Source organism: Tachysurus fulvidraco, chromosome 11, assembly GCF_022655615.1.
Source record: "Tachysurus fulvidraco isolate hzauxx_2018 chromosome 11, HZAU_PFXX_2.0, whole genome shotgun sequence".
Taxonomy (NCBI): Eukaryota; Metazoa; Chordata; class Actinopteri; order Siluriformes; family Bagridae; genus Tachysurus; species Tachysurus fulvidraco.
The window spans coordinates 8,001,739-8,027,306 of NC_062528.1; the positions used below are offsets into that span (position 1 = coordinate 8,001,739).

The following is a 25,568-nucleotide window of genomic DNA, read 5'->3' on the forward strand; positions in this document are numbered from 1 at the left end:
AATTCTAAATATGTAAATTGTATGTACAGCTGTGCTATAGATTATAGAGTGGAATAGAATAAAATGAGATGGGATGGAGATGGTGACAATTAAATGTAAGGCTATTGCACGTTATTGCATAATGGTGGGAACATTTACTGTAACTGTTCATGAGGTAGATTGCCTGGAGAAGAAACTGTTCTTGTACCAGGTTGTGCTGATATTTGGGGCTCTGTAGTGCCGGCCAGAAGGTAAAAGTTCAAAAAAGTGGATGCCTTGGATATAAGGTGTCCAGAGTGATTTTCTGAGTCCCGTACGATATGAGACCGATGATAGATTATCCCTGAAAGATAGGAGCGCTGGAAGAGTTCTGTACGTATCTTCTTAAAGCAGAAGTGAGGCAACAGTGCATGGTGTAAGGATTTGATGAGATTGACCCCGAGTTTGCTGATCATGCCTTCCGAAATAGGCATTGCATAGATTTGTCAGACACCCTTTAACAGTTGCATACATCACCCACAAACCCTCTTGCAGCCCACACTGCTGGAGATGCATAACTTCAAATATCACTAGTGTTTGAAGGTCAAGCTGTCACTCAGAGTTCTGTCAGCCAGCCTCTGTCTCCTACCCAGACCGCAACTGCAAAATCTTTCCTATCAAGCTCAATTGGCCATGTGCCATTTCCATCTGTCTGTGACTTTTAAAGAACACTCATTGATTTTGGCCTTAGGACTGATGACACCCACTTCTACATCTATGTCTTCACTCGGAATAAAAAAAATGGCTTGACAGGTTTTCATCCTCTGGGTAAAAATAGAGAGGACAATGTCTTTTATCACAGTGAGCAGCTAATCAGAATCACAGAAATCTGGCTAGCAAGAGGAGCAAGCTCAGAATCTACCTGATCCTCAAGTTTAACAGGAAAGCAGAAAGATTCAGCCAAATTAGAAACTCTGCGTTGGTGAACATTCTTTTGAAGCTGAACTACTGAAAACTAACTAAGGACAAGCTAAAACACCTATTTCATCAGCTGCCATTAACAGTTTTCGTCAGGCCCCCTTCTATCGCTGTGGTTAGACAGACAATTAATCAGGTAACTTTGCTCGACGTTGCATTGTCATCCATCATCACTGCTGCTTCAAGAGTCCCACTATCAGCATATTATGCAACACAAAATCCAGTAATTGAAACCATTTTTTCACAGGCGGCATCATATAAAGATTTACAACATCCTCATTAGACTTCTTAGCTGTACCTTTTAGCTATAAGGTACATCCACATGTCACCCTACACCTGAGGTGAAAAGGCTGAAAAGTAACCAACTCGAATACAGTAACACATGAGTACAATACATTGTATGTATACTATTTTTTATATTAAAATACTATTTTTTATAATTAAATCACTTTATCTTTGTTAAATTTATTTTGATCACAGTTACATAGAAAAAAATGATCTAACCTCAGAGGACTTAGTCAATGAAAAGACAATATGTGCAAATTATTTAAATTATTCTAAATTAAGCTGGGGGGCATGGTGGCTTAGTGGTTAGCACGTTTGCCTCACACCTCCAGGGTTGGGGGTTCGATTCCCGCCTTCGCCTTGTGTGTGCGGAGTTTGCATGTTCTCCCTGTGTCTCGGGGGTTTCCTCCGGGTACTCCTGTTTCTTCCCCCGGTCCAAAGACATGCATGGTAGATTGATTGGCATCTCTGGAAAATTGTCCGTAGCGTCTGAGTGAATGAGAGTGTGTGTGTGCCCTGCGATGGGTTGGCACTCCGTCCAGGGTGTATCCTGTCTTGATGCCCGATGATGCCTGAGATGAGGTTAGTTCGGATATGAATGAAGTTCGGATGTAATAGAAAATGAATGAATGAATGAATAAATTAAGCTGATGAAAGTCTACTCTATGCTTGAAATTGTGAAAACAGTTTGCCCAGTTTGTCAGGAATCCTCAGCTTTAAATGCTTTGAAGGAAATAAAGTGAACGAAGTGTGAAAAGCATCTGCAAATTATGCCAGCCAACAATTTTGGAGATCATGTGGAATCATGAACAGGTAAGCCTGTTTAAGCTAAACTAGCTAGCCAGATTGTTGATGTTAGATAAACAACATTAAAATAAGCTTAACATGTCATTTTTGCTATTTGGTAGTCATTGCATGTTGGGTTAAAATTGTGTTGCTAGAACCTCTAGGTAACACTCAGAATGTGTATGATGTGTAAGGGGCATTTTTGCTAGATAACTACCTATGCTAGAAAGTTGAATTACAGTATAATGAGCTAACAGACTGTAGCTAGCTAAGGAGCCAAGCAAGATAATCAAACCTTCTATAGCATTTAGCTAAGTTAGGAAGCCAGCTACATTATACACTGTTGACTTTGAAATAGCTCACTTAAGAACACTTAGTTAACATATGTACAGAATAGATTAGTCATGTTAGTTTTAGACAAAAAAATTAATCTGTAATGTAATTCCTATTTACACAATTTTTCACCAGATGATCTGATTTGTTTTCTTAATCTTTATTAAAGCAAATTATTTTTACACTAGCAAAATAGCAAGAAGTCAGTATGTTTTGTACACATTTCACAGCTGATTAAACTCAAATGAAGAGCAAAATTTTAATCCGCTCTCATTCTTCTCGTTCGTTTATTCCTATAATTAATTCTAGCATTTTCAAACTCCTTGAATGAGTTTTGTCTCTAGAGAAACTACAAATCATGCATCACAGTGTACATTAGGTTTAAAACTAATTTGTCATTAAATTGTGCTTCAGTTTAAAATCTAATTCAAAGTCAACTTCAGAAGTTTAGAAGTTTTTAACATTCATTTAAAGGGTAATAAATAAATAGATAAAAAAAAAGACAATCATTTTTCTTTTCCAATAAGATTTTTTTTTTTTTTTACTAATAATGCCTTATTGGTTTGTCTGTTCTCAAATAAGAATAATAGACTGGAGCAGTTGAAAATTTGCCTGAAAGAAGGTGCACATTTCCCATAGCAGGATGGTAAGTATTATTGGCATGCTTAATAAAAATGGTAAATATAGAGAAGCATTAAATACTTTAAGTTTTTTTTCGGGAGTTCTTTGGGACTGAAAGCAAATGAAATCCTTTTTCTTTCATTTTTTTTCAAGAATGAAAATTTGTTTGCCTTTATGTTAGAATATTCCATAGAGATGTCAGTTTTAGCACAGTATTTCTGAGATGCTTTTTTAGAACAAATATAAAAGTTTATTCTGTTGTTTATGTACAAATAATTTATTATTTACGGAGGTGCCACAAAGTCTACAGGGCACTTTAGATTCTACTCGCAGTGCGGCCCATTCATTGAGGATAATGACTCCAAACATTGAAACCAATACAGAAATGACTGCAGGGACCAAATCAGTCTTTTACAAGTGCTGTTGAATTTGATATGAATTTGATCCTGTTAAAACCCTGTGGTCCGAATTAAACAGGGAAGTCATGAACAGCCCTATTAATATAAAAGAGCATCTTCTGGATCCTGGACAAGTGTCTCCAACAGCTTTGGTACGACACAGTGGGAATTCAGATGAACCTCTAGAGACGTATCAAACCAGCAGATCTCGTCCTTGCCCTCATTGCCCTGTATGTTGTCTTCAGATAACAAATGACACCCAAGTGAATCTGGAGATTAAGTCTTGCTTGTTTCTCACCCAACATAAGATTAGACCAGATGCTGTTCAGTAAGGTATACCACTGCTTCAGGAAGGTTTTATAGCCTGCCTATCAAATTCAGCCTAATGTATGTAATAGTCCTAGAATATGGCATTCATATCTCACTTTTTTATGGGTACAAAGTGTAAACCAGACTCCTGCTTATGGTTAAATAGTCAGTCTGCAATCTGATGTGGGCCTTATCACAGGAAAACAGTGCCTTCTGAGTAATGTTCCATTCCATGAATCGGAATGTTGAAAGCTGTAAAGGTTTACAGTTTAACACCTTATTCAATGTAGTGCATTTATTTATTTATTACCTTATTGTAAGCCACACAGTGAGTTACAAATATCTGTATCCTTGGGGTTTTGGCCAGTACACCATGTCTACTTTCTGCACTGGAATTTAGACACACGGAACAATGCACTGCATTGGGATAATTCTCTCAAGGTTTGTCAGGTTGGATAGGGAGCAAGCTCATGAATTAGGTTCATAACTGGGTTTACATATGAATAGGGTTGTGTATCAAAAGAAATTTTCCGGTTCCGATTCCGGTTCCAGTTCTGCCTTACGATTCCCGGTTCTGGTTCCGATTCCATAATAAAAGGAATGTGAAAAATAATGCACAATACTTGAACAATTCCATTTGTGTTTATTAATCACTCTTTATATATTTGAAACAGAGAATTGCAATTCATATCAATTTAAATGTAAATAAATCCAACATCAAAATTAACATCCAGAATTACAACTTAGCAAAACAGTTAGCAATTTTTCTGAAGAAAAATCAACATGTCTGCTTTCTCTGGGAGAAGACGAGACCTTTCCTGGCTTATTGTATCTCCAGCTGTGGAGAAAACCCTCTCAGACGGGGTAGATTTGCTTCATTGTTGTAGCTTTGGAAATGAATCCACACTTTAGACTTTTTTTTAGACATGTTTAACACAAAGTGTCCCTCAGCACAGCAGCGCGAGTGACTGATTTCTGTGGTAAACTGCGTTAATTTGGTTGCGTGACTGTAAACAGTGTAAACAATTAATATTCATGAGGTAAGACGTGGCTATTTAAAGTGGAACCGCGTTTGGAACCGAACCTTAAAAATTCCACGCTCGGTTCCCAACCCTACATATGAATGGGTTTACATACTGTCCTATAGTGAAATCTGTGTTTTTCTGGTATGCTGAATGAGGCATTTCCTCATTCCAAGTGAGGCCTTGAGCTGTCACGAACAAGTTTTCATAATGATGTCACTCTATTTTAATAAACTATTTTGCTGAATCATAACAATCATACCAGGATCTGCTTATGTGACTTTTAATGAGGACTGGTTTCCATCCGGCCAATCTATCATAAAGTCCTATTTGTTGACATGCTACAGAGAGGAGTTGGGTGAGTTATCCACTCTAGGAAGAAGTCAGGTTCTGGAGTAGTTCAGAAATTTTAAGGTTTGCATTGCTGGAACTCTTTTGGAAAATGTTATGTACAATTCCTTTGTCTAGCCAAATGTTAACTGTGGGTATTTACACATTTTATACTATAGACTGATGTCTTTAATAATTGGTTTGAAAGTACAGCCTGTACTATTTGTAAACTTTTTTAAATTTTGTTTCTTCTCAATTTGGTCACCTGCCAAATCTCCCCAAAATCCCCATTATAAAACAGCAACCAACCAGAAAAGTAAAGGTAATTTCTTTCAGACAGATTTTTAATTAAGGAACTAACAAGAAACAAATTGAGTGAAATGCACTGAAAACATTCAGAATACTGTATAACTGATGTTGCTCTTTTCTCCCACTCTTTGTCCTCCATGCCATTTGCCAGGTTACCTGTAGATCTATAAGGCATCCGCCTGCTTTCCAGGGCCCTGTCAAAAAGAGCCAGCTTCACCATCAGTCTCTTCCAGATGATTAACTATGCCGCTGCCTACCTACACCGTGATCTGAGGGGGATCTGCTCTGAGTGTGCGAGGGTGAGTATCAGCTGCCTCGCTCTCGCTGAGAGAGCCTCAAGATCATTCAGCCCTCATGAGCACCTCTTAATAATTCTCACCCAATGATTTCTTCCCATCATTACTCGATCATGTTTTACTGCACCTCTTTCTCTTCTCGGATTCATCAAGTTGACCTTTTTCTAGCTTTCTACTCCATCAAATGAAAAATCTTTTTTTTAAGCTTTGAGTAATCCATTTTCCTCAGGCATACAGCATTTTGAAAGGGCTTTGAGGAGAGAAGCTTTTATGCTAAATGTGTATTTAATTAAGAAAGATATTTTCATAATGATGAAGCAGTTTGGGAGCTGAATTAAAAGGTGCTGATTTCTAGTAAAATAAAAATTGGGCCTATAACAATATTTTTGACCTTGGTTTTAAGAAACCTTTGGAAAATATTGCAGAAATGATCTGTTTTATAATAAGGAGACAGAGACAGATGTGAGTGCAGCTGAGGTGGTTTTAATGAAAATTCAGCAAACAATCCAAAACGTAAGAGAAATCCAGGGTCAAGAGATTAGACACAGATCACAATGAAACAGAGCACAATAGGCTAGGTGACAACTCGGTAAACAAACAAGGACAAACTCAGAAAGCACAAAAAGAGAACAAAGGTTTTGTATCATCAGAACAATTGTCAGAGTATAAACAGTGTATACTGGAGCGTGTTACAACACTGTATATAATAGAAAATGCCAATATTTGGCACAGCCTTGAAATGCTGTGTCATGGTTTCAGCATAATTATTGGGTGTCTGCTTTCAGTATCAGCAACAATGTGCAGAAAAACAGGAAGTTTTGCTTCTTTTGGCTCCATTTTGGCTCCACAAACACAGCATGCAACCATCATTAAGATTTGTTTATTAAAGATCATATTCTATAAGTGGCTTGCTTCCTTCTTACAAACAAATGAAACTTATTAGATGGCAGTGAGTCATAAATCTGGGCGTAGTATCAGGTTATTGTCTTCTCAGTATGTTTTTGGATGATTAGCAGACATCTTGAGTAAAGGTCATAACACTACCTGTGTGTGACTTTAAACAGTGGCAGAGATGCCGACTTACCTTGAGATGAAATGCATCCAAGCCCTGTCAAATGTATTTACTCTGAGACGTGCTTTAATCACACTTTGGCTATCAAGCTTACAGGTTATAAATAGATTTACTTGGGCACCAATCGAACCTGTAAATCAAACCACAATAGTAAATATGCAAAACTGGCAAAACTGTTTCTGTAGACTTCTGCAGATTCTCAGGTTCACGCTGTGTCTGGCTGATTAGCTGTGGCTTTCTTCAGCTCACAGTGTGAAAATGTTAAATATGTTCAGGCCAGACAAACCTGTTCCAAATAGATTCATCTGATTGTACATTTTGGTTAAACAAAGCAACAGTAGAAATATTACAGGTTTCAGGTCATCATCTTTCCATCTGATTAAGATCTGTTCTGAGCCACTCATCTTTTGATTAAGTGGCAACATTCATTAAATGTTGATCTATGATTAGCTCCTTTGCATCTATAATCATTTTAATTAAGATATATAAAGGCGTTTTAGCAGTAGATTAGTTTTTATTAATAGCAATTTGCTTTCATCATGTTTTGGCATTATAGATGTACAACACATGCAGAATACACATTCAGATGATATGATGTAAATGTTTCTCTGGAAATCCCATTATATTCAACAAAGCATACACACATAGACATGCATACAGCATTTGCTTTAGGTGTATTTTATTGCTCAAGGATTGTCATTATTCATTTTCCTGCTCCAGCGTCTGGATGAAAAACATCAGGTACTGCAATTAAACTATAACAAGTAAGCAGCGCCTTTAGGAAACCTCTGTGTGTAAATCACCAGCATAGTGGTTACAAGCCAGAGGCAAGGCACATTCAGGTGGCAGAGGAAAACTGTGACGGAGATGATTATTTATAAACCGTTTAATAGGTTCCTGTAATTGAAAGTGTAAGAAGTTCAGCCATCTGGAAACCTGAGCAGTGCAGAGACAGAAAGGAAAGTCAGAAACACAGCAAAACTAAATCAAGAAGTTTGCAGCTAAAGTATATTGATAAAGAGTTACAAACACATCTACATACAATCTACATATAAAAGGCGTTATTTATTCATCATAGTGAATAAATGAAACTAAAAATGTGACTTTGATTAGCATTTTATTCCTCTTACTTCACAGCAATAATCTATCAGCACTTGTCAGGTTAGCAAAAAACCTGGAACTGCTGACACTCCTTTCATAAATTTTCTACAGGAAACTTTACAATATCAACAATTAATCTTTTTTTTGTTACAATTTTTTTTTTGCGTGCGATGATATACAGTATTGTTTAAAACAGTGACACTGTTAAACACTTCACCCAGTCAGTGAAGTCTATGCAGACCAGACAGTGAATCCTTTCTCAATGCTTTCACACAAAATGTATTCAATGACCACTTTTTTCCAAAAACCTTTTTTGTTATTTCTACTCCACCACTTGTAAAACACTGTATATGTGCAGCACATTCTCCAAATTGCTTTCACATTGCTTTCAAAAACACATTCAAACAGACCGAGGGCAAATAATGTGCCGTTCAGCGGTAACCATATTTTTATGGGCAAATGAAACAATGATCATTCTCAACAAATCATTCCCAACTAATTAAAGTTTCAGCTGAAAGTCTATTCATGGGTCTTGATTTTAGTCTTTTAAAATTTTTTTTACTGTATTAAAAGTGTCTAGTTGCAGAATGATTTTGTTTGGAAACATAGAGGAAGGAAGACGGAGTGGCAGAGCAAGGGAGAATGATATCTTCTTTTTTCTTTATAAAGATATAGAGAAAAAAATTAGGGGAGCAAATCACAGCATTTTGGTCCGTAGCATATTTTCTTGTAACATTACACATTTACTACAGGCAATACATTGAAAAGGTGATATTATTATTCTATAATGAAATAGTGATTTATGTAAAAAAATCATTCTATGAGGAGTTTCAATAAGTGGCTTCAGAACTGACCGATGCTTGTTAACAGTTCAGAAAGACGTTAAATTGGTTTGTTATTAGATTTTGATTATTGAAAGCATCAACCTTACAAGACCCTGAATGAGTTGTTACTATTAAAAAAAAAGGATAACATTAAAATGAGCATGATGTGTCTTAGCTGCTGTTATATACACTAAAGTCCTTCTGAGCAAATACAGGAATTCACAGCTCTATGGTATAAATTGAAAGAACCACAGTAATATTCCCAGTTGAAGAGAACCAGGTCTTTTTTCTAACCTTCAGCTGTACAGTTTATGAGCCTCTAGCTTACCGTAGCCTCAGATTCATGATATTATGCCTCAAGGCTCTGCTCACGAACGGTTGTAAAGAGGTGTTAATTGAGTTCATGTTGCTTTCCAGCCAGTCTGCACTGTTCTCTCTCATCAACAAGATGTTTGCACCATCAGAATTGCTGGATGTTGTTGTTAGCCAAAATTCTGTGTAAGGTCTAGAGACTGTTGTCAATCTAGAGGCAACCAGAGTGAATCAGCTCTTCTCATACGAACAACCACGTCACAGTTAACATCAGTGTATTCTGAATCTTTTGTATGTAGCTACAACGATATAAATGTTAACAATGTTATTATACTTATATAACAAGCCAACCTAAATCATGCTTAAAATTTTGCAAATGTGTGCATGTGGTTGCAAAAGAGCACATTTTAGCACAAAATTTGAATTGCACTTTTACCAATTAACATTGAAACAGAATAATAAAAAAAAGTTTAGTATTAAGTTATTATATATCTCTAACATCTGTTCCTAGTGAGCAAGCCAGAGGTGAAGGTGGCAAGGAAAACTCCCTGAGATGATGACATGAGGAAGAAACCTTGAGAGGACCCAGACTCTGAATTGAACCTATCTTCATTTGGGTGAAACTGATCAGTAAATAATGTAAATACAGTAAATAATGTCTTTTCTATAACAGTTTATAAAAGTGTAAATAAAAGCTCCTGGGGAATGAATTGGTCAGCATAAAAACCCGAGTTCACCACAAACCCAACACTAAAGGTAACTCCTTCCTGCCGAAGTCTTCAAACTATAAATTAGATTTTTTATTTTCTTTTCCCAATCAGTTATACTCTTTAGTACGCTGTGTTGAGTTTTATAAAATGGAAACCAAGAGCCTGAGGTGTGTAAATTAAATATTAAAACCCCACCACACACAGACAAACATCATGTAGATACTGAACTACAGTCCACAATGTTCTCAGTTTAAAAAGCAGGATGTGCAGTGACAGAAACCAAAAGAGCATGAGATACTTCATTATTACAAAAAAAGTAATAAAAGTCTATGTAGTTAACACTTTCATGCATTATGTATCTACTGTAAAAATACGTTTGCAATGTTTTGAAATTAAATTGTAAATTTTGAACACTTCTGAATATCAATTAACCTGAAAGAAAAAAAAAAACATCCACTGTATCCACAAATGTCATTCACAATTAGGTCTAAAATATTTAACGCTTTAACATTTAAAAATTGTAACATTTAACAAAACGAAAGAACATGTATTGTTAATATAATATATAAGAATAGCAATCTTCTTGACAATAGGAAAACCTACAGTACATTAATGTACTGTTACTGATTCGACTAATTATGTAAGGTAAAAATATCTTCAATAGCAAAAAGACATATATTTGTGTCTGCACAAAATATACTATATAATTTAGGATTTTATGTAGAAAGTTAGCAAATACCAGTACGTTAGTATACCAGAGACACGCTGTGTGTAATCTGAGGATTTGTAACAGTAATCAGAAATCTAGAGGTAAAATACATCTTCCATTTTCGTAAAAATCTGCCCCTAAATTTCAACACTACGCACAAAACAGTTAAAAATTTGAAATTAAAGTTACAATTTTAATTAAATGTGCAGAATCCTGTGATTCAGCTAATTCCTGAATATTTTCGGGATTAGCTGGTAGAATTGTATAAACTTTGCATATGGGCAACAATGGAGTAGCGAGATATCCATAGTTTACTCAAACTTTCATTCTTTTCAAAATGCATATTTGCCTCCACACAAAGTCGTCAGATGGCGGAAATCGACGCAGTCTCATAAACAACTTCAAAACCGGTTAAGTAACATTCTTATGCAAATCAGCAGCACACAAAACTCCTGCTGACTCCTGGACCAGTTTGTAGTTGGTAAAGTTTCTTGAAGAGAACATATACCTCAGGTTGAGATTTACAGAATTTGGATTGTTAAGAAAAATTCAAAATGGCAAAACTTACACGGAAAAGTCGGCATCACGATTCCGGCATTGGTGAGAGATTTATGTATTTTAAAAAAGAAGATTTTGAAGCAGACTGGGAGAAAGTTTCTGAAGGAAAGTTCGGCCATGTTTACAATGTCAAGCTAAAGCTGTGGCGAGAAAAGTGTGCCGTTAAGGCTTTTATTTCCTCCAGTGATTACAGGTATGGCTACACAGTCACTGATTGATTTCCATTTGATTTCATTCATTTGAGTTTGATTTGTATAGAATTTACAATGTCGGGATGTTGGGATTTATCTTAAGATTATTTTTATATTCAATTTTAAAATTCTGAATGTTGAGAGGATTTGAATGTTGAAAGGATTTCTACAGTATTTAGATCCAGTCTTACAAGTCACCACTCCTACTTTTCTATTATGTGGATCAGGTTATAGCATGTGTTGTGTATCTCCTAGGAACATGGTGCATACAGCCAAAATAGGAAAGATCAAATTTAAATACTTGATGACTATTTATGGGCTGTGCAAAGACTCGTCTGCATCAGTGATGGAGTACATGAGCAAAGGATCCCTGGATAATCTTCTCACAACTCATACTCTTATGTGGCCAAAAAAGTTCCAGATGATTCATGAGGTGACCATGGGCATGAACTTCCTGCACAGCATGAAGCCACCTCTCCTTCATCTGAACCTGAAGCTATCCAACATCCTCCTTGATGATCACCTTCACGTTAAGGTGCTTGAACATAATCAGTAGTGCTGGTGAATTCACCAATCAGGAGCTTGATTAACAGCATGCCTTGAACAGTAGCGTCATCTGCAAGGTTGACAAGAACCTTTACTTTTTTATTGACTTATCAGACATTTTTAATCAGTCTAAACAAATGAATTATTTTATGGCCATAAGTCTGATTATAAAATGAGTCAGTGTGCTATATTTTCACCTCTCTTGGTGTAACCTTTCAAAGAATTTTAGTGGTTGAAGAGAACGGCTTCACATTTTAAATGCTTATGTATAAGAACTTGGTGTATCTCAGAGAGCAGAAATGGGTTTGATATCAAACTTTTCTACAATAATTTTACCCCTAGTAGGCTACGTAAAAAACAGAAATACTGTACTTATAAAGAACTACAAATTCTTAAAGCCCTAAATATCTCCTTTCATATAAGTCACTAAAGGCCACTGTGGAGTGTGACATGACAAAGATAGCTTGTGGTAAAAAGCGATTTAAGTGTAATTATTGATATGGTGAAGTTTTTTTTTGTCAGGACAAGTTTATTTAGTAGGACTACACAGTCCTTTAGTCAAAGGTAAAGCTGTAACTTTAAGTTTAAAAGTCTCGTGGATCGACGACTACTGTATGTGACTATAACACGACAAGCTGCATTTTTTCTCTGAAGATATGAAGATATGTCATTGTATACAGTACAATACGACAAAATGTAGTGTAGCAACTCTCAGAAGGCAGCAAAGACATTTCAATATAAGAGTTATGAAAACATTTATTAACATTAATTAAGAGCTAGGGTTAAAATAGAAAGAATTAAGAGTACACTATTTGTACACTATTTACAAGTTTGCATGAGATTGTATATGATGTACATGTATATATTGCAAGTTGAAATAATTCATCTTAGACAGAGAAAAAAGAGATTGATGACTGGGGATTGACTGGGGATGACCGAGCTACTGTAATGTCAATAATAATTTGATTTGAGGATGTTCCACATTTCATACTATATTACAGCACTATGAATGGATAACAGATGTGCTGTTAATTAATAGACAAAACATTTTTATTTCGTATAATGTAGCTTATATTTCATATGATGTCGATGCTTCATTTCTACAAAAATGTCTTTTGCAGAATTCTAATAAATCTAATTCACAGAAACAAGAATGGACTTTAGTAGCAAAGCATATGCTAATATCAACTGATTTACTTCTGTAAGATTTCAGATTTTGGGATAATTAAATGGGCCGACTTTTCTAACAAGACAGCGTTCATCGAGCATGTGGCAGCAAGAGGAAACGTTAACTATATCCCACCAGAGACTTTCAGCCAGAACCCTGAACCTCCTACTTCAAAATATGATGTTTACAGGTGAAAATCCAACCAGCATGCAGACTTTATAATTTTTAATCACATTCAATCACACAATGATTATGCATTTGCTTTGCCTGATTAAGTACTGTCTGTTCCTCCTTAACAACAGCTTCGCCGTAGTGATGTGGGAGATTCTGAACCAGAAGAGGCCGTACTGTGGTACATCTGCATCCTAATTTCAGCTCATAGTCCAGCTCATAAAGTGTTTGAGTTTAAACAGAGCCTCAATTTTCTATTCTTCTGAGGCAGGAATGAATATGACTGAAATATTGATCAGAGTGACATCTGGCAAAAGGCCCAGTGTGGACAAGGTCCCAGATGACAAGCCTCATGAGTGTGAGGAGATGATCAGCTTAATGCAACAATGCTGGCACCAAGACTCAAGTGAACGACCAGCTTTTTATGGTAACACTCGGCTGTGTTTCTTTATACATATGTTCTGAAGGGTGTAGCTGAAGTAGTCAGCGAACCAAAACCCACAAACATGAGCATGAACAATTTCTGTGGGTGGTTGTGTCATCTTTTTTTCTGAGATAGGATTCAGTATTGAAATATGACATTGATTTAGCCGTTGTGTTAAAGGTCAATCTGAATATTTCGATTAGTTACTTGTACGTGTAGCCTGGATGATACTATATGTAGAAAACGGATAAGTCAGGACACTGTTGCTTTCAGTGTGAGATGTTTTACCTCGTTTGTGATAACCTTACACAGAATCTTAGTGGTTTAAGATAACGCCTTCAGATTTCAGAGAGAATCACCATTTACGTTGAAGATGTGAACATTCGTGTGAAAAAATGGGTTTTGTTTCGTTAGAAGATTTCGATGAATATATTGCCCCAGGTAAAAACAGAAATACTTAGGATAAATAGAACTTCTCAAAGTCTTGAGTATTTGCTTTCATATAAGCCATTAAGCATCAATCTAAACTGTAACATGACAAATAAATAAATAAATAAATAAATAAATAAATAAATAAATAAATTAATAAATAAATAAATAAATAAATTCCATTTTTTCACCTCTGGTCAAAGAGTTAAAAAAAATGAATCTATCTTAATAGACCTTTAATACAATGCAATCATTATTTGGTAAAAATTTTAATGTGATTCTACTAATTTCAGTAAAATTAATAATAATGAGCTGAAAGTAATTAAATCTGTGTATAAAAGATTTAAAACTGTGATTAGTTCAACTATTTGCTCAGCACTACTTTATTTTGGTTACTTCAGAGGTTACAATTCATTCAAAGGCCAACTACATATTTATCGTAATGAGGACGGACTGAGAGTTGTTAAAATAACAAGCAGTGCAGGTGCAAGTAAAGTCACCAATGCAGGATTTTGACCTGACTTTCAAGAAAGTTAAACTAAGCCCAGTGGATCTCTGTTGGAATAAAACGTCAGACTGCGTTTTCTGCACTGTGCTTTTGGTGAGCTGTTTTGAGCTGTGCCACCCAGCATGATGCTATCTGCTTTGTCTTCAGAGGCCGTGAGGATGACTGAAGCTTTAAGCGATGTCCTGAAACTCCCAGACAAGATTCCAGGCAGGGAGATAAAGAAGAGGTCACATAAAGTTTTTCACTTTCTGCCATCCTTGCAGAGAGGAGTAAGTGATGTTTGGCTATGTATTGTAGCACACTGTCAGCAGAAAAATGAAATCTCAGCTTAAACTTAAATCAGTGCCACTTTCACACAAGTTCCCTTGTGGCCTAGACCTAATACACTATAGATCTAATAGGACTATTTTTCAAACGCTGTTTTTCTCTGTTATAAACAAATATTCACTTTTGCTCTTCCAGGGTTCACAAGAAACACAAGAAGGAAATTCAGGTTGGTTTTTGAAATTAAATGTATCATGTATTTAAAATTTGCTTCACGGATTAAAATACTCTTTTGTATCCAACTTACAGTACTGACAGATAAAGACATCGTGTCATACTTGAAAAACAAAGACTTTGAAACCTTCAAGAACGTCTTAAAGAAAGAGCATGTCTCGATGCTCTTCAAAGACGACAACTCACTCCTTCACTATGCTGTCGCCAGCGGCAACATTGAAATTGTTAGGCTGGTGTTGAATAATGGGGCATCAGTGAACTGCAAGAGTGCCAACGGATACACGCCACTTCTCGTTGCGGTGCTGAAGAAGTTTCACGAGATCTGCGGCCTGCTTGTGGAAAGCGGTGCCGATGTCAACCTCGCCGAACAGGACCTGTGGACAGCTCTGCATTTCGCGTCACAGAGCGGAGACGACCGGGCTGTTCGTCTCTTACTGGATGCAAAAGCCACGGCTGACGTGAAAGACAAAGAAGGATGGACACCTATTCACCTTGCTTCTCAAAATGGTCACGAAAATGTTGTGCGCCATCTTCTCTCTCGCTTGACCAATGTAGACGTACAAGAAGAACAATCTGGAAGGACAGCACTCCACACAGCATGTGAGTATGGTCACCCGAGCATCGCCAAACTCTTACTGGCTAAAGGAGCAGACCCAAACAGGACAGATAATAATCAAACCACCGCGCTGCACCTAGCAGCCGAGCAGGGGCACTTCAGGGTAGTGCGGCTTCTGGTGAACAGCGGCGCAGATGTGAAGCTCAAAGACAATCGTAATTACAGCGCCCTGCATTTCGCAGCACTTCGAGGCTGCACAGGCATCTGCAGGTTCCTGCTAAGTCATGGCGAGGACGCTGATGTCATGACAGGGCAAAAATGGACACCCATGCACCTGGCAGCACTTAAAGGACACTCTGAGACTTTGTTAGTTCTGGAGGAGAACGGCGGCTCTGTGGATGCACAAGGTGAAGGAGGGTGGACGCCGCTGCACATTGCATGCCAGCACCGGCATGACGAAGTGGTCTCGGTGCTGATCAATGCCGGGGTGAACCCAAACGTGGCTGAGGCAGGAGGATGGACTCCGCTGCACTTTGCGTGCCACAATAAAGGCTTTGCCAATGTGCTCTTGCTTCTTGCTGGGCACACTGACATCAACGTTCAAAACAATAGCAAGGACACACCACTGCATCTGGCTGTGCAATCAGGCAGCGTCCCAATCGTCAAAGCCCTGCTGATGAATAATGCAGATAAGTACATAGTCAACTGCAAAGGATATACAGCATTTGATTTGGCTCAGCAAGCCAACAATGAGGAGATGATGCAGTTATTAAAGCATTAATCATCAACACTAGATGAGAAAGGTGACCAGTACAGACATTCAGATCCCCACGTAATAGCAAATAACACCCGGCAGTGAGAGAGGAGAAAAGGGCCACATTGATCTCGCCTATTGATTGTGTCGCTCTGCATATGTTTTATTTTTTTTTCTTAAAAGCCTATTGATTGATTCATGGGCATTTTCATAATGTGATGAAAAGACATTCCTCAGGTATTGCCCTGCAGTTGTGAATGGATCCTTCTTTGAGCACTTCTTTAAGATTTGTTAATAGTTGAATAGGAGTTCAGAGCACTTCTACAGCATGAACTACCATTCACAGGGATATCTTAATGTGTTCACTCAGATAACTTCTACTTTCAAGGAATGAAGGTCATTCGTGACATTACATTCCTTTAACACTACATAGAGTTTCTGCTCTGACTGCATTCTTCCCTATTCTTCTTTGCCTCATACAGGGATCCAATGAGCTACACGTTAAACTATAGCATTGATTTTTTTTCTTTCTGAGAAGCTTGTAGTCTTAAGAAAGCACTGGATGAACTCATAAAAACTCAAGACATTTTTAAATGAACAGCAGCGAGATGTGATTTGATTTGACTGATATAAACACTTATTCACCACAACTTTTTATATGAAGCAAATTGGTCTTGATAGGAAGTGTGAGAACATGTTGAAACGTTCAGTGAATATACATAGAATCAGACTCATAGCAGCTCCCGTACCAGAGAAATCCTGCTTTTATTGGGCTGGCTCAGAAAAAGAGCTTTATAAGAGCAACAACAATCAATAAATTTGCTATCTCTCTGTTTGCTTAATGGAAGATCAAGCATCAATCATACAGCACATACAGCCTCCTGCTACTGCTGCTGATGTGCAGAGAGAAGAGGAGCTGATAGTATAGAAGAACCAGAGCAAGATTAGTTTATAAGAAAAGAGAGTAAGTTTAAAACTATAATAGGTACGATACACCACTGGCTTATCACAGAAAGTAATATAATGTGAGTCACGGTAAGATTTTATGGACAAATAATAGTGGTGTAGTTTCATTAGTTCAGAAGTAATTTTCTCACTTGACTTATTCATTTCTATCCACGATGACCACTCAGACGAAAGTCCTCGTTCAGTCCCTTGTCATTTCCAGACAGCACAACTGCAACCCTTTCTTGCAGATCCGCCTCTGAGCTCTGCAAATGATCCAGAATGTAGCTGGATGACTTGTTTTTCTTGCATTGCTACAGATTTAAAACTCCTGTGCTTGCCTGCAAAGCCTGAAACAGGCCACAACACCCTTTTACCTTAATGCCTATCACCACACTCCATCTGATCTTCTAGCACTGCTCGACAGGTTCCACCACCCCTCATGGTACAGCAAAGGTATGCGTCGAGAGTTTTTAGGCTGACGGCATTCTTAGTCTGTGATCTACATCTCTTTAAACATGACATGAGGACATGGAGTCATATTTTGTCCATTTTCATCTTCCCAAGAAATAAGATACAGCAATCAAAACAGCAATCAATACTACATGTAATTTTTAATGTACTTTTTCTTTATTAACTTTGCTTTACAGCTAGAGCCAACTTCATTGTTGAAACACGCCTTAACAATGTTCAATTACATGTCATTACAAAAAGGTTGTGCCAGAAAAGAGGAGAGGACAAGAGAGTCAACTAATTAACTGCATTGTAAAGTATATTAGACTTTTGTTTATTAAGTGTAACTTTGTAATGTTTTCTTTGTTCACATTAAGACCGGCATGAAAATCTTTAATAATAATAACAAAACCTAAGCTTCCTGATGCTCATTGGCAATTTCCCCCAAGGAGAACCAGAGCTATCGATTGTGTCGAGACTGTTGGCTTTAGTGAGAGGCTTGCTTTATTATTCTTGTCAAATGCTAACTAGATGCCCTATTAAATCACAGCACCGTCTAAAAGTCTATTCCGGTCGCCTGTGTAATTTATTTCTTTTTTGGTGAAAGTGTGTGTGGTGTGGTTTACATCTTAAAACACTAGAGTGTTTGTGTTATAGCACCAGAGAATTTACTTTCAGGTATGAAATAAATATGGTGTTATATTAGGATCCTCAGATTAAGACTAACATACAGTACAGTGATGTTTTCAGAGTGTTTACTGAGATGCTTCTGAACTGTGAAATCTATTAAAAACAGATTATTTAAATAAGGAAATTATTATATAACTATAAATACATAGATAGATACATAAATAGATGAAAAATTGTGCGTGTGTGCGTATATGTGTGTGTTGGCTTTGTGTGAGTGTGTGCATTTTGGCTTTGTGTGAGAGTGTGTGTGTGTGTGTCTGTGTCTGTGTGTGCATGTGTTGGCTTTGTGTGAGAACGTGTGTGTGTGTGTGTGTGTGTGTGTGTGTGTGTGTGTGTGTGTGTGTGTGTGTGTGTGTGTGTGTGCATGTGTTGGCTTTGTGTGAAAGTGTGTGTGTGTGTGTGTGTTTCTGTGTCTGTGTGTGCATGTGTGTTGGCTTTGTGTGAGAGAGAGTGTGTGTGTCTGTGTGTGCATGTGTTGGCTTTGTGTGAGAACGTGTGTGTGTGTGTGTGTGTGTGTGCATGTGCATGTGTTGGCTTTGTGTGAGAGTGTGTGTGTGTGTGTGTGTGCATGTGCATGTGTTGGCTTTGTGTGAAAGTGTGTGTCTGTGTGTGTGTGTTTCTGTGTCTGTGTGTGCATGTGTGTTAGCTTTGTGCGAGAGTGTGTGTGTGTGTGTGTGTGTGTGAGTCTTTTTGCGTTTCTGTGTCTGTGTGTGCGTGTGTGCTGGCTTCGTGTAAGAGTGTGTGTGTGTTGGCATTGTGTGAGAGTGTGTGTGTTGGCTTTGTGTGAGTGTGTGTTGGCTTTGTGTGAGAGAGTGTCTGTGTGTACTGTATGTGCCTGTGTGTGCTGATTTTGTGTGAGTGTGTGTGTGTGTGTTCCCTTTGTGTGAGAGTGTGTGTGTGTGTGTTGGCTCTGTGTGAGAGTGTGTGTGAGTGTTGGCTTTGTGTGTGTGTGTGTGTGTGTGTTGGCTCTGTGTGCGTATGTGTGTTGGCTTTGTGTGACTGTGTGTGTGAGTGTGTATGTGTGTTTTAATTGAATTTTAATACTGAGGTATAACTCTTTCAAATGAATGCTTGATTCTGACATCTGAAACATCCTATTAAAAACCTCTTTGAAATCTGAAATAGGAAAACAAATGGTATTTTACATGAGATTTCAAGGTCTTTACAAAAAAAATTCTCAAATTAAAGGGCACTTTTACATTTTGGTGACGATAAATCGGTGGAATGGCGTAAAATAATTGCACCTTGTAATCCTCATTGATCTCTCGCACAAGGATATTACCCTCACAAATCATCGCTTAATTTAAGCAGCATGCTGCATCTTGCTCCAAGTGAAGTTCAATTGCGCCTTAGTGTTTCCTGACTTTCTAGTTATTCACCATTCTAGACATGTATGATTCTCTGTCGTATGAGTAATGTGAAGCGATGCTGCGTGGGACACAAATAGACATTACATCTCTGAGTTTTTAATCGAGCTATGTAAGAAAATCTTCTTTTCCACAATAACACAAAGACACCCAATAAATCAATACTTATTCTGGAGTTATAGACAGACCCGAGTCACAGCTATCACCTCAGATGATTGTTCAGGACACTTGACCGATTGCTTCAGTTGTGATCTGGAACAGTAAAGGCTTTTCTAAATGAATAAGTGATGTGCAGTTTGGGCTGAGTGGAGTATCAGACGCTGTCTGTCGGGAGTGCCTTTATTAACACGTTACAAAAACAAACACAGCACCTGCCCCAGGCTCAGCTGGCCTAGTGTAATTGTGTATATAGTGGGTGAGCCTCATCTCACTGAGCATGTTATTATTGGAGCTTCCTCTACCTGCAACTTTTTTCCTCTTCTTTCTCCTCGTTCCTTCATAACGGTAAGTTCGTCCTGTATCAGGAACTGGATCACTCATATATACACAAACCACCCACTTTATAAGAAGCACCTATACACTATTCATGCACATTTATGTGATGAAATCAGGCAATCATGTGGCAGCAGTGCAATGCATAAAATCATACAGATATAGGTCAAGAGCTTTAGTTAATGTTCACTTCGAACATCAGAATGGAGAGAACGTCTGATCTATGTGATTGTGACAAGGTTGTTCATGCCTGTTGGGCTGGTTTGAGCATTTCGGAAATGATCTTGCATCTTCACAGACAACATTCTTTAAGGTTTACGGTATAAAGAATGATGTGACAAGCAAACACAAACACATCCAGTAAGCTACAGCTATATTGGTGGAATTCTTTACTGATGAGAGAGGTCAAAATTCCAGGCAGGTTCAAGCTGAATGTTTCGGTAAACCACTCTTTACAACCGTGTTGAGCAGAAAAGCATCTAAGCATGCAAAACAGGTGGATAGATGGCAACAGAAGACCGCAATGGGTCCTGCTCCTAGAATATCAGGCTATATTTGGAGCATCACAGGGATTTTCACAGCTGGTGCCTTGTTATAAACTGCATCAATTACACTTATGTCTGTATCACGATGGCATATAGCTATCCAACAACCTGGGACATTCATTGTGTCAATAAAGCACACTTAGCTAGCAAGGTCTTTTAGATATCTATACTGTAGATATGCATGTTTGCTAAACTGCATTCTTACTGAATGTGATGTTTGCAGAAAGCCTAGACTGAATTTGTTCAGGTGGAATATTTATTTATTATTTATTTAACATTATTTCTTAATGCAGGTAAAAATTTTTTTTTACTTGTTTCAAGTCAAATGGATTGAATGATTTTATAATGTTCCGGATGCTAAGGTAGTTGTCAGGTTGGATCTGGTTGGAGGTAGGGGAAGCACAGTGGTTAAGTCATTGGACTACTGATCAGAGGGTTGTGATTTTAAAGCTTACCACTGCTGGGCCTTTGAGCAAAGCTCCTAAACCTCAATTGCTAAGTTATAGAAGAAAAATAACATGAAAATTAACATGAAAAATAACATGAAACAAGTTGCTCTGGTTAAGGGTGTCTGCAGAATGCCTAAAATGTTACTGAGCTGTTTAAATTGTAAGAAATGATGTACATAGCTTGAAGTATGATGCATTAAGTACATAACCTTAAAAGGCAAGACATTTGACAGTGTAAGACACCCGTGTTCATACATAATGGCAACTGGGACACTAGATCAGTAAGTATGCACCGTGTGGGTACAACATTATTGATAAAAAAAACCCCCCACTGATGCTACTTAGTATAAATCTGCCTGCATGCTAATTGTGTATGCTGGGGTTGGTGTATGTGCTTAAGCTTTTCCCTGTACTGCAGGATTGGGATGTGTTTCCTTTGCACAAACCCTCTACGTAGTAATTGAATGCATGTACATGTGATATTATACTTGTGGTCCATTCAGCAGGCAGCTGCTTTGTAGATATCACTGTGAAGCAGCATTCATGCATTCCCATGATAAAGGCTGTCCCATTCAGAATGCAGTAAAATACAGCTGCACTGTATAGCACCATTATTTGGCCAAATCTGGATCTTGTGTCACATCCTTCCTTCTCTGTGAAGGCAGGTTTGCAGTTCTGTACTCAGGCCCTTGAAAATGTAAAGAACCTGATGATCAGAGCTAATTCTCCAATACACTCCAGTGCAGCTTATGCTAAAAGCTCATTGCTTGGCTTGGATTCTGTGTCACATTTAAGTGTTTTGAGAACAGAATATGTTTCAGCACAGATACTGTACAAATCGAGTTATGCCTCTTAAATTGAACAAGTTAAATACTTGTTGAAATGCTTTGTCTGTGCTATACACATTTAAAGGAAAACACTGCTTTCTACAATTTAGGGGAGCAAGTCAAGCCAAGTCAAGAAGCTACAGTACAATGCTTCTCCAGGACCATGGTCCTACATAGAACAAAGACAGAGCTACATAGAACAATACAGAGCTAAGGACTTAAGCCAAAGTAAGGACTTTAAGCTTTTCTGAAGCTTCCAAAAAAAAATGTTCTCAGGCTTTTGGAGTCAATGCAATATTTCTTGGAGATATTACAAAACTACTTCTAAATCTGAGTTTTGAAAATTTTATGAATTTGATCTACTTTATTTTGAGCACCTGGAGACCTGTGCATTCTGTATAAACTATAGAGACTATTGTGTATGAAAATCAATCAATTCTTTATGAAATATGGTACTATCTTCTGGTAATATCATCCATGGAGAAAGTGTTTTTTTTAAAGGTTTCTGTTCTTTCATAATTTTGACAATTCTTACCTTTATCTATACATTTTTCCATTCTTTTAAGCATTTTTTGGCTCTGCAGCAAAACGTGCTTAGGAATTATAAACGGATTCAGCAAAAGGGACTCAACGCTTTTGGGATTAAACATGATTATTTTTTTTTCTGGTCATGCACCTAACACCAACAGTAATATCCCCAAACAACATACTTGATCCCCTCTCATCTGTTACCTACAGTAGCTGTTCCTGGATCAGTGTAATTTTCTGCCTGACTGGCCTCTTTCGGATTCTTTCTAATTGGAAACTCTAGAGCTTTTGTAGGGGTGTATAAAGAGCAGTGAAATCTTTCATTACATCCAACCTTCCATTTGCTTTCACTCTGAAGAGAGCGCTTCGAGTGACCGCAGGCCAAAGCAGTAATTTTCACCAAGTCTCTTTATCAATAATGGCTCACTCATTCCCTACTCAGCTAGCAGTTACTCTTGGCCTCAACGCCATCATACTAAACCACTTGGCTCAGATTAGTATTAAATCATTCTAGTCAATCCTATACTTAAGACCTTGTAATACAGGACTGTATGTCCCACAGGAAAGTTTCAAACATCTCACCAGACTGCTGACAATTCATATTAGTAATAAAATAAAATAAAATAAAATAAAACAAAATAAAATGCTTTAGGGGTTTCCTCTGGCTACTCAGGTCTCTCTCTGTCCAAAGACATGTTGTAGGTTGATTGGCATCTCTAAATTCTTCATATTTAATTCAATTCAATTCAAGTTTATTTGTATAGCACTTTTTACAATGGACATTGTCTCAAAGCAGCTTTACAGAACATAAACATAGAATAGAAGGTAAACATAAGGTTTCATACTGTGTGAGTGAGTGTGTGAGTGTTGTGTGCCCTGCAATGGACTGGCACCCTGTCCAGGGTGTCCCACGCACTGTCCCCTGAGACCGCTGGGATTGACTTTAGGCTCCCTGCAACCCTTTGTAAGTGTAAGATAAGTGTAATAGAAAATGGATTGATGGATAATTTTTAAAAAAAATCACGATAAAAGAAAACCTTGCTGGTTTATTGGATGACCTCTAAATGTGCTGTATTCAAGAAATATCTGTCTGTCTGTCATTCTGTCATATCTCAAGCTATCGTATTGTATGTTTATCTAGCATGATTACACTCACTGATGTTGTTTAACTAAAACAAGATCTTGCATGTGCTCTGATTTTTGGCCTGCTTCGATGGCACACCTTAAGAATATCAGACGATTGTTTGGTGTCTTTAGTACTATTTTTACTCCTCATGTTTCTATAAGTGTATTAGTTTCTTTACAGTGTCCAAATCCAAACAAATGTATTATTTGTGTGATGGTGTGGGAAAACCCATTGAATGTCACTGTGGGTGAATTTTGGCAAACCTTTAAACCTAAAAAATTACTAACTGAGTGCTTTACGCTCATACAGTGAATATCACAGTTTGATGTCCAAGTTGTTGGCTGGCAGAGCGAAACGAGACATACGCTTTATTTATTCCGTTTGTAATCAGATGCAGTAATTAGTCCTGAGCTCTCACATCAACAAACAATTATGCACTCTACTAATAAAAGCAGACAAAATTTTAAAATGTTTACTTGACTTAAAAATGTGGGAAACTAATTTAGAAGCCCCAATTTATTATTACAGCACCTATGTGAGAACAAGTGGTGAACATTTTACGTGCTCACTTCAGGAGATGACGTGGATCCTGCTGATGAATCTTGTTTCCCATCCTAAACTTATATATTTGAATCAAATTTTACAATATAATACATGATTACATTTATTACTTTATTACAGCTTATGTATTGCTTATTACATTTAATCCACCTTTGATTGAGCACCAGCCCATCAGAGGCAGTGAAATGGTAATAAAATCAATAAATATTTGCTTTTTGTCTGTTCAGGTGAGACACAACAACAGGGTGACTAGACAATAAAAAGCCTAAATTGTTCTTCTGATGCAAAACAGGAAAGAAAAGCCTATATATAATTAAAATACACCAAAGCTTTATTCAGACTCTCAAATATTTACTTTTTTCCCTCCCGAGTCCTCTGCCTCTCAAATGAATATTGTCTTCTGTATGAATAAAGCATCTGATAAATGAACAACTGCACAAAACATATTATATTTCTTTGTGAATAAGGTTCACATTGTTTGCAGTTTGAAGTTGAAAGCTGTCAACTTCTTTACATAAGTCCTTTATTTATTTGGCTCACCTCCTAGTAGTGGATCAAAGACCGATTTCAATTCTTATCCTGCTGCACAAAATATTGTCATGTCATTCTGAGAAGAAAAAAAAATACCCAAAGGCCTGAAAACACAAACAGAAACTAAAAACATTTGTTATAGCAATTTAACTTTTTTTTTCCCCCAATGGTCCAGAAAGAAATAATAGATCACTCTAGGATTTGGGATTAGGGTTTCACTTGTGTCAGCCAAGAACAGTAAGCTGAAGTTACAGTGTGTGACAGTTTCTGAAAAATGCTTGGCATGGTAGTCCGAGACCAACGTCCCCCCCCCCCCTTTATTCAGATGTTATTATGAGTATTAACTAAATCTCTGACTGATATCTGCATGATTTTTGCATTGCACATGATTGAATGCATGAGGTACATGCGTTCCTAATCAAGTCCCTGGTGTGTCACATTTTCCAGTGCTAGACTGACTGTTAGACCTTCTATCCTTTAAGCAGTCGGTGTGTGTGCTAATGCTGTAAGCAAGGACACAGTGCCTCGGGTCTCTACCCGACGCACTCCATAGACCGTTGCCATGAGGCTAATGACGCTGTGGTATCCACAGTGCACACAAGCTGCTTCATGCCATTTAGAGTGCCCTCAGGACCCAGTCTCGTTCAAGGGTAAAATCCGACTGAGCACAGGGAAGCTAGGAGGAAAAAATGGTTCACGTTCATTTCTGTTTGTTTCAACCAGGCTCATTACATGTTGGAAACATTATCAGATAAAACTGAGGTCTAAATGTTGTTCAGACCTTTTGTGACATTAGCATTATAGTCATATCCAATTAAACTATAAAATTAAACCCCACATATTTCTCTTTATTCACCGAATAAAGTAAACAGCTCCTATAGGATTCATTTTTATTATA

The 25,568-nt window shown here is 37.5% G+C and overlaps 1 protein-coding gene and 1 long non-coding RNA gene across 2 annotated transcripts; both read left to right on the forward strand.

Moving 5' to 3' along the window:
* The first annotated feature begins 1,751 nt into the window (after window positions 1–1,751).
* LOC125145926 lies at window positions 1,752–9,945 on the forward strand. The gene is made up of 4 exons (XR_007144406.1): window positions 1,752–2,034; window positions 2,923–2,986; window positions 5,481–5,628; window positions 9,446–9,945. It is a non-coding gene; the product is annotated as an uncharacterized LOC125145926 (long non-coding RNA).
* Window positions 9,946–10,729: 784 nt separating this feature from the next.
* Window positions 10,730–18,121, forward strand: ankk1 (ankyrin repeat and kinase domain containing 1). The gene is made up of 8 exons (XM_027174050.2): window positions 10,730–11,104; window positions 11,358–11,637; window positions 12,855–13,006; window positions 13,119–13,168; window positions 13,259–13,414; window positions 14,496–14,617; window positions 14,811–14,841; window positions 14,922–18,121. Exons 1-8 carry the CDS (start codon window positions 10,908–10,910, stop codon window positions 16,181–16,183), a joined length of 2,250 nt encoding a protein of 749 aa, XP_027029851.2. The 5' UTR covers window positions 10,730–10,907; the 3' UTR covers window positions 16,184–18,121.
* Window positions 18,122–25,568: the final 7,447 nt, after the last annotated feature.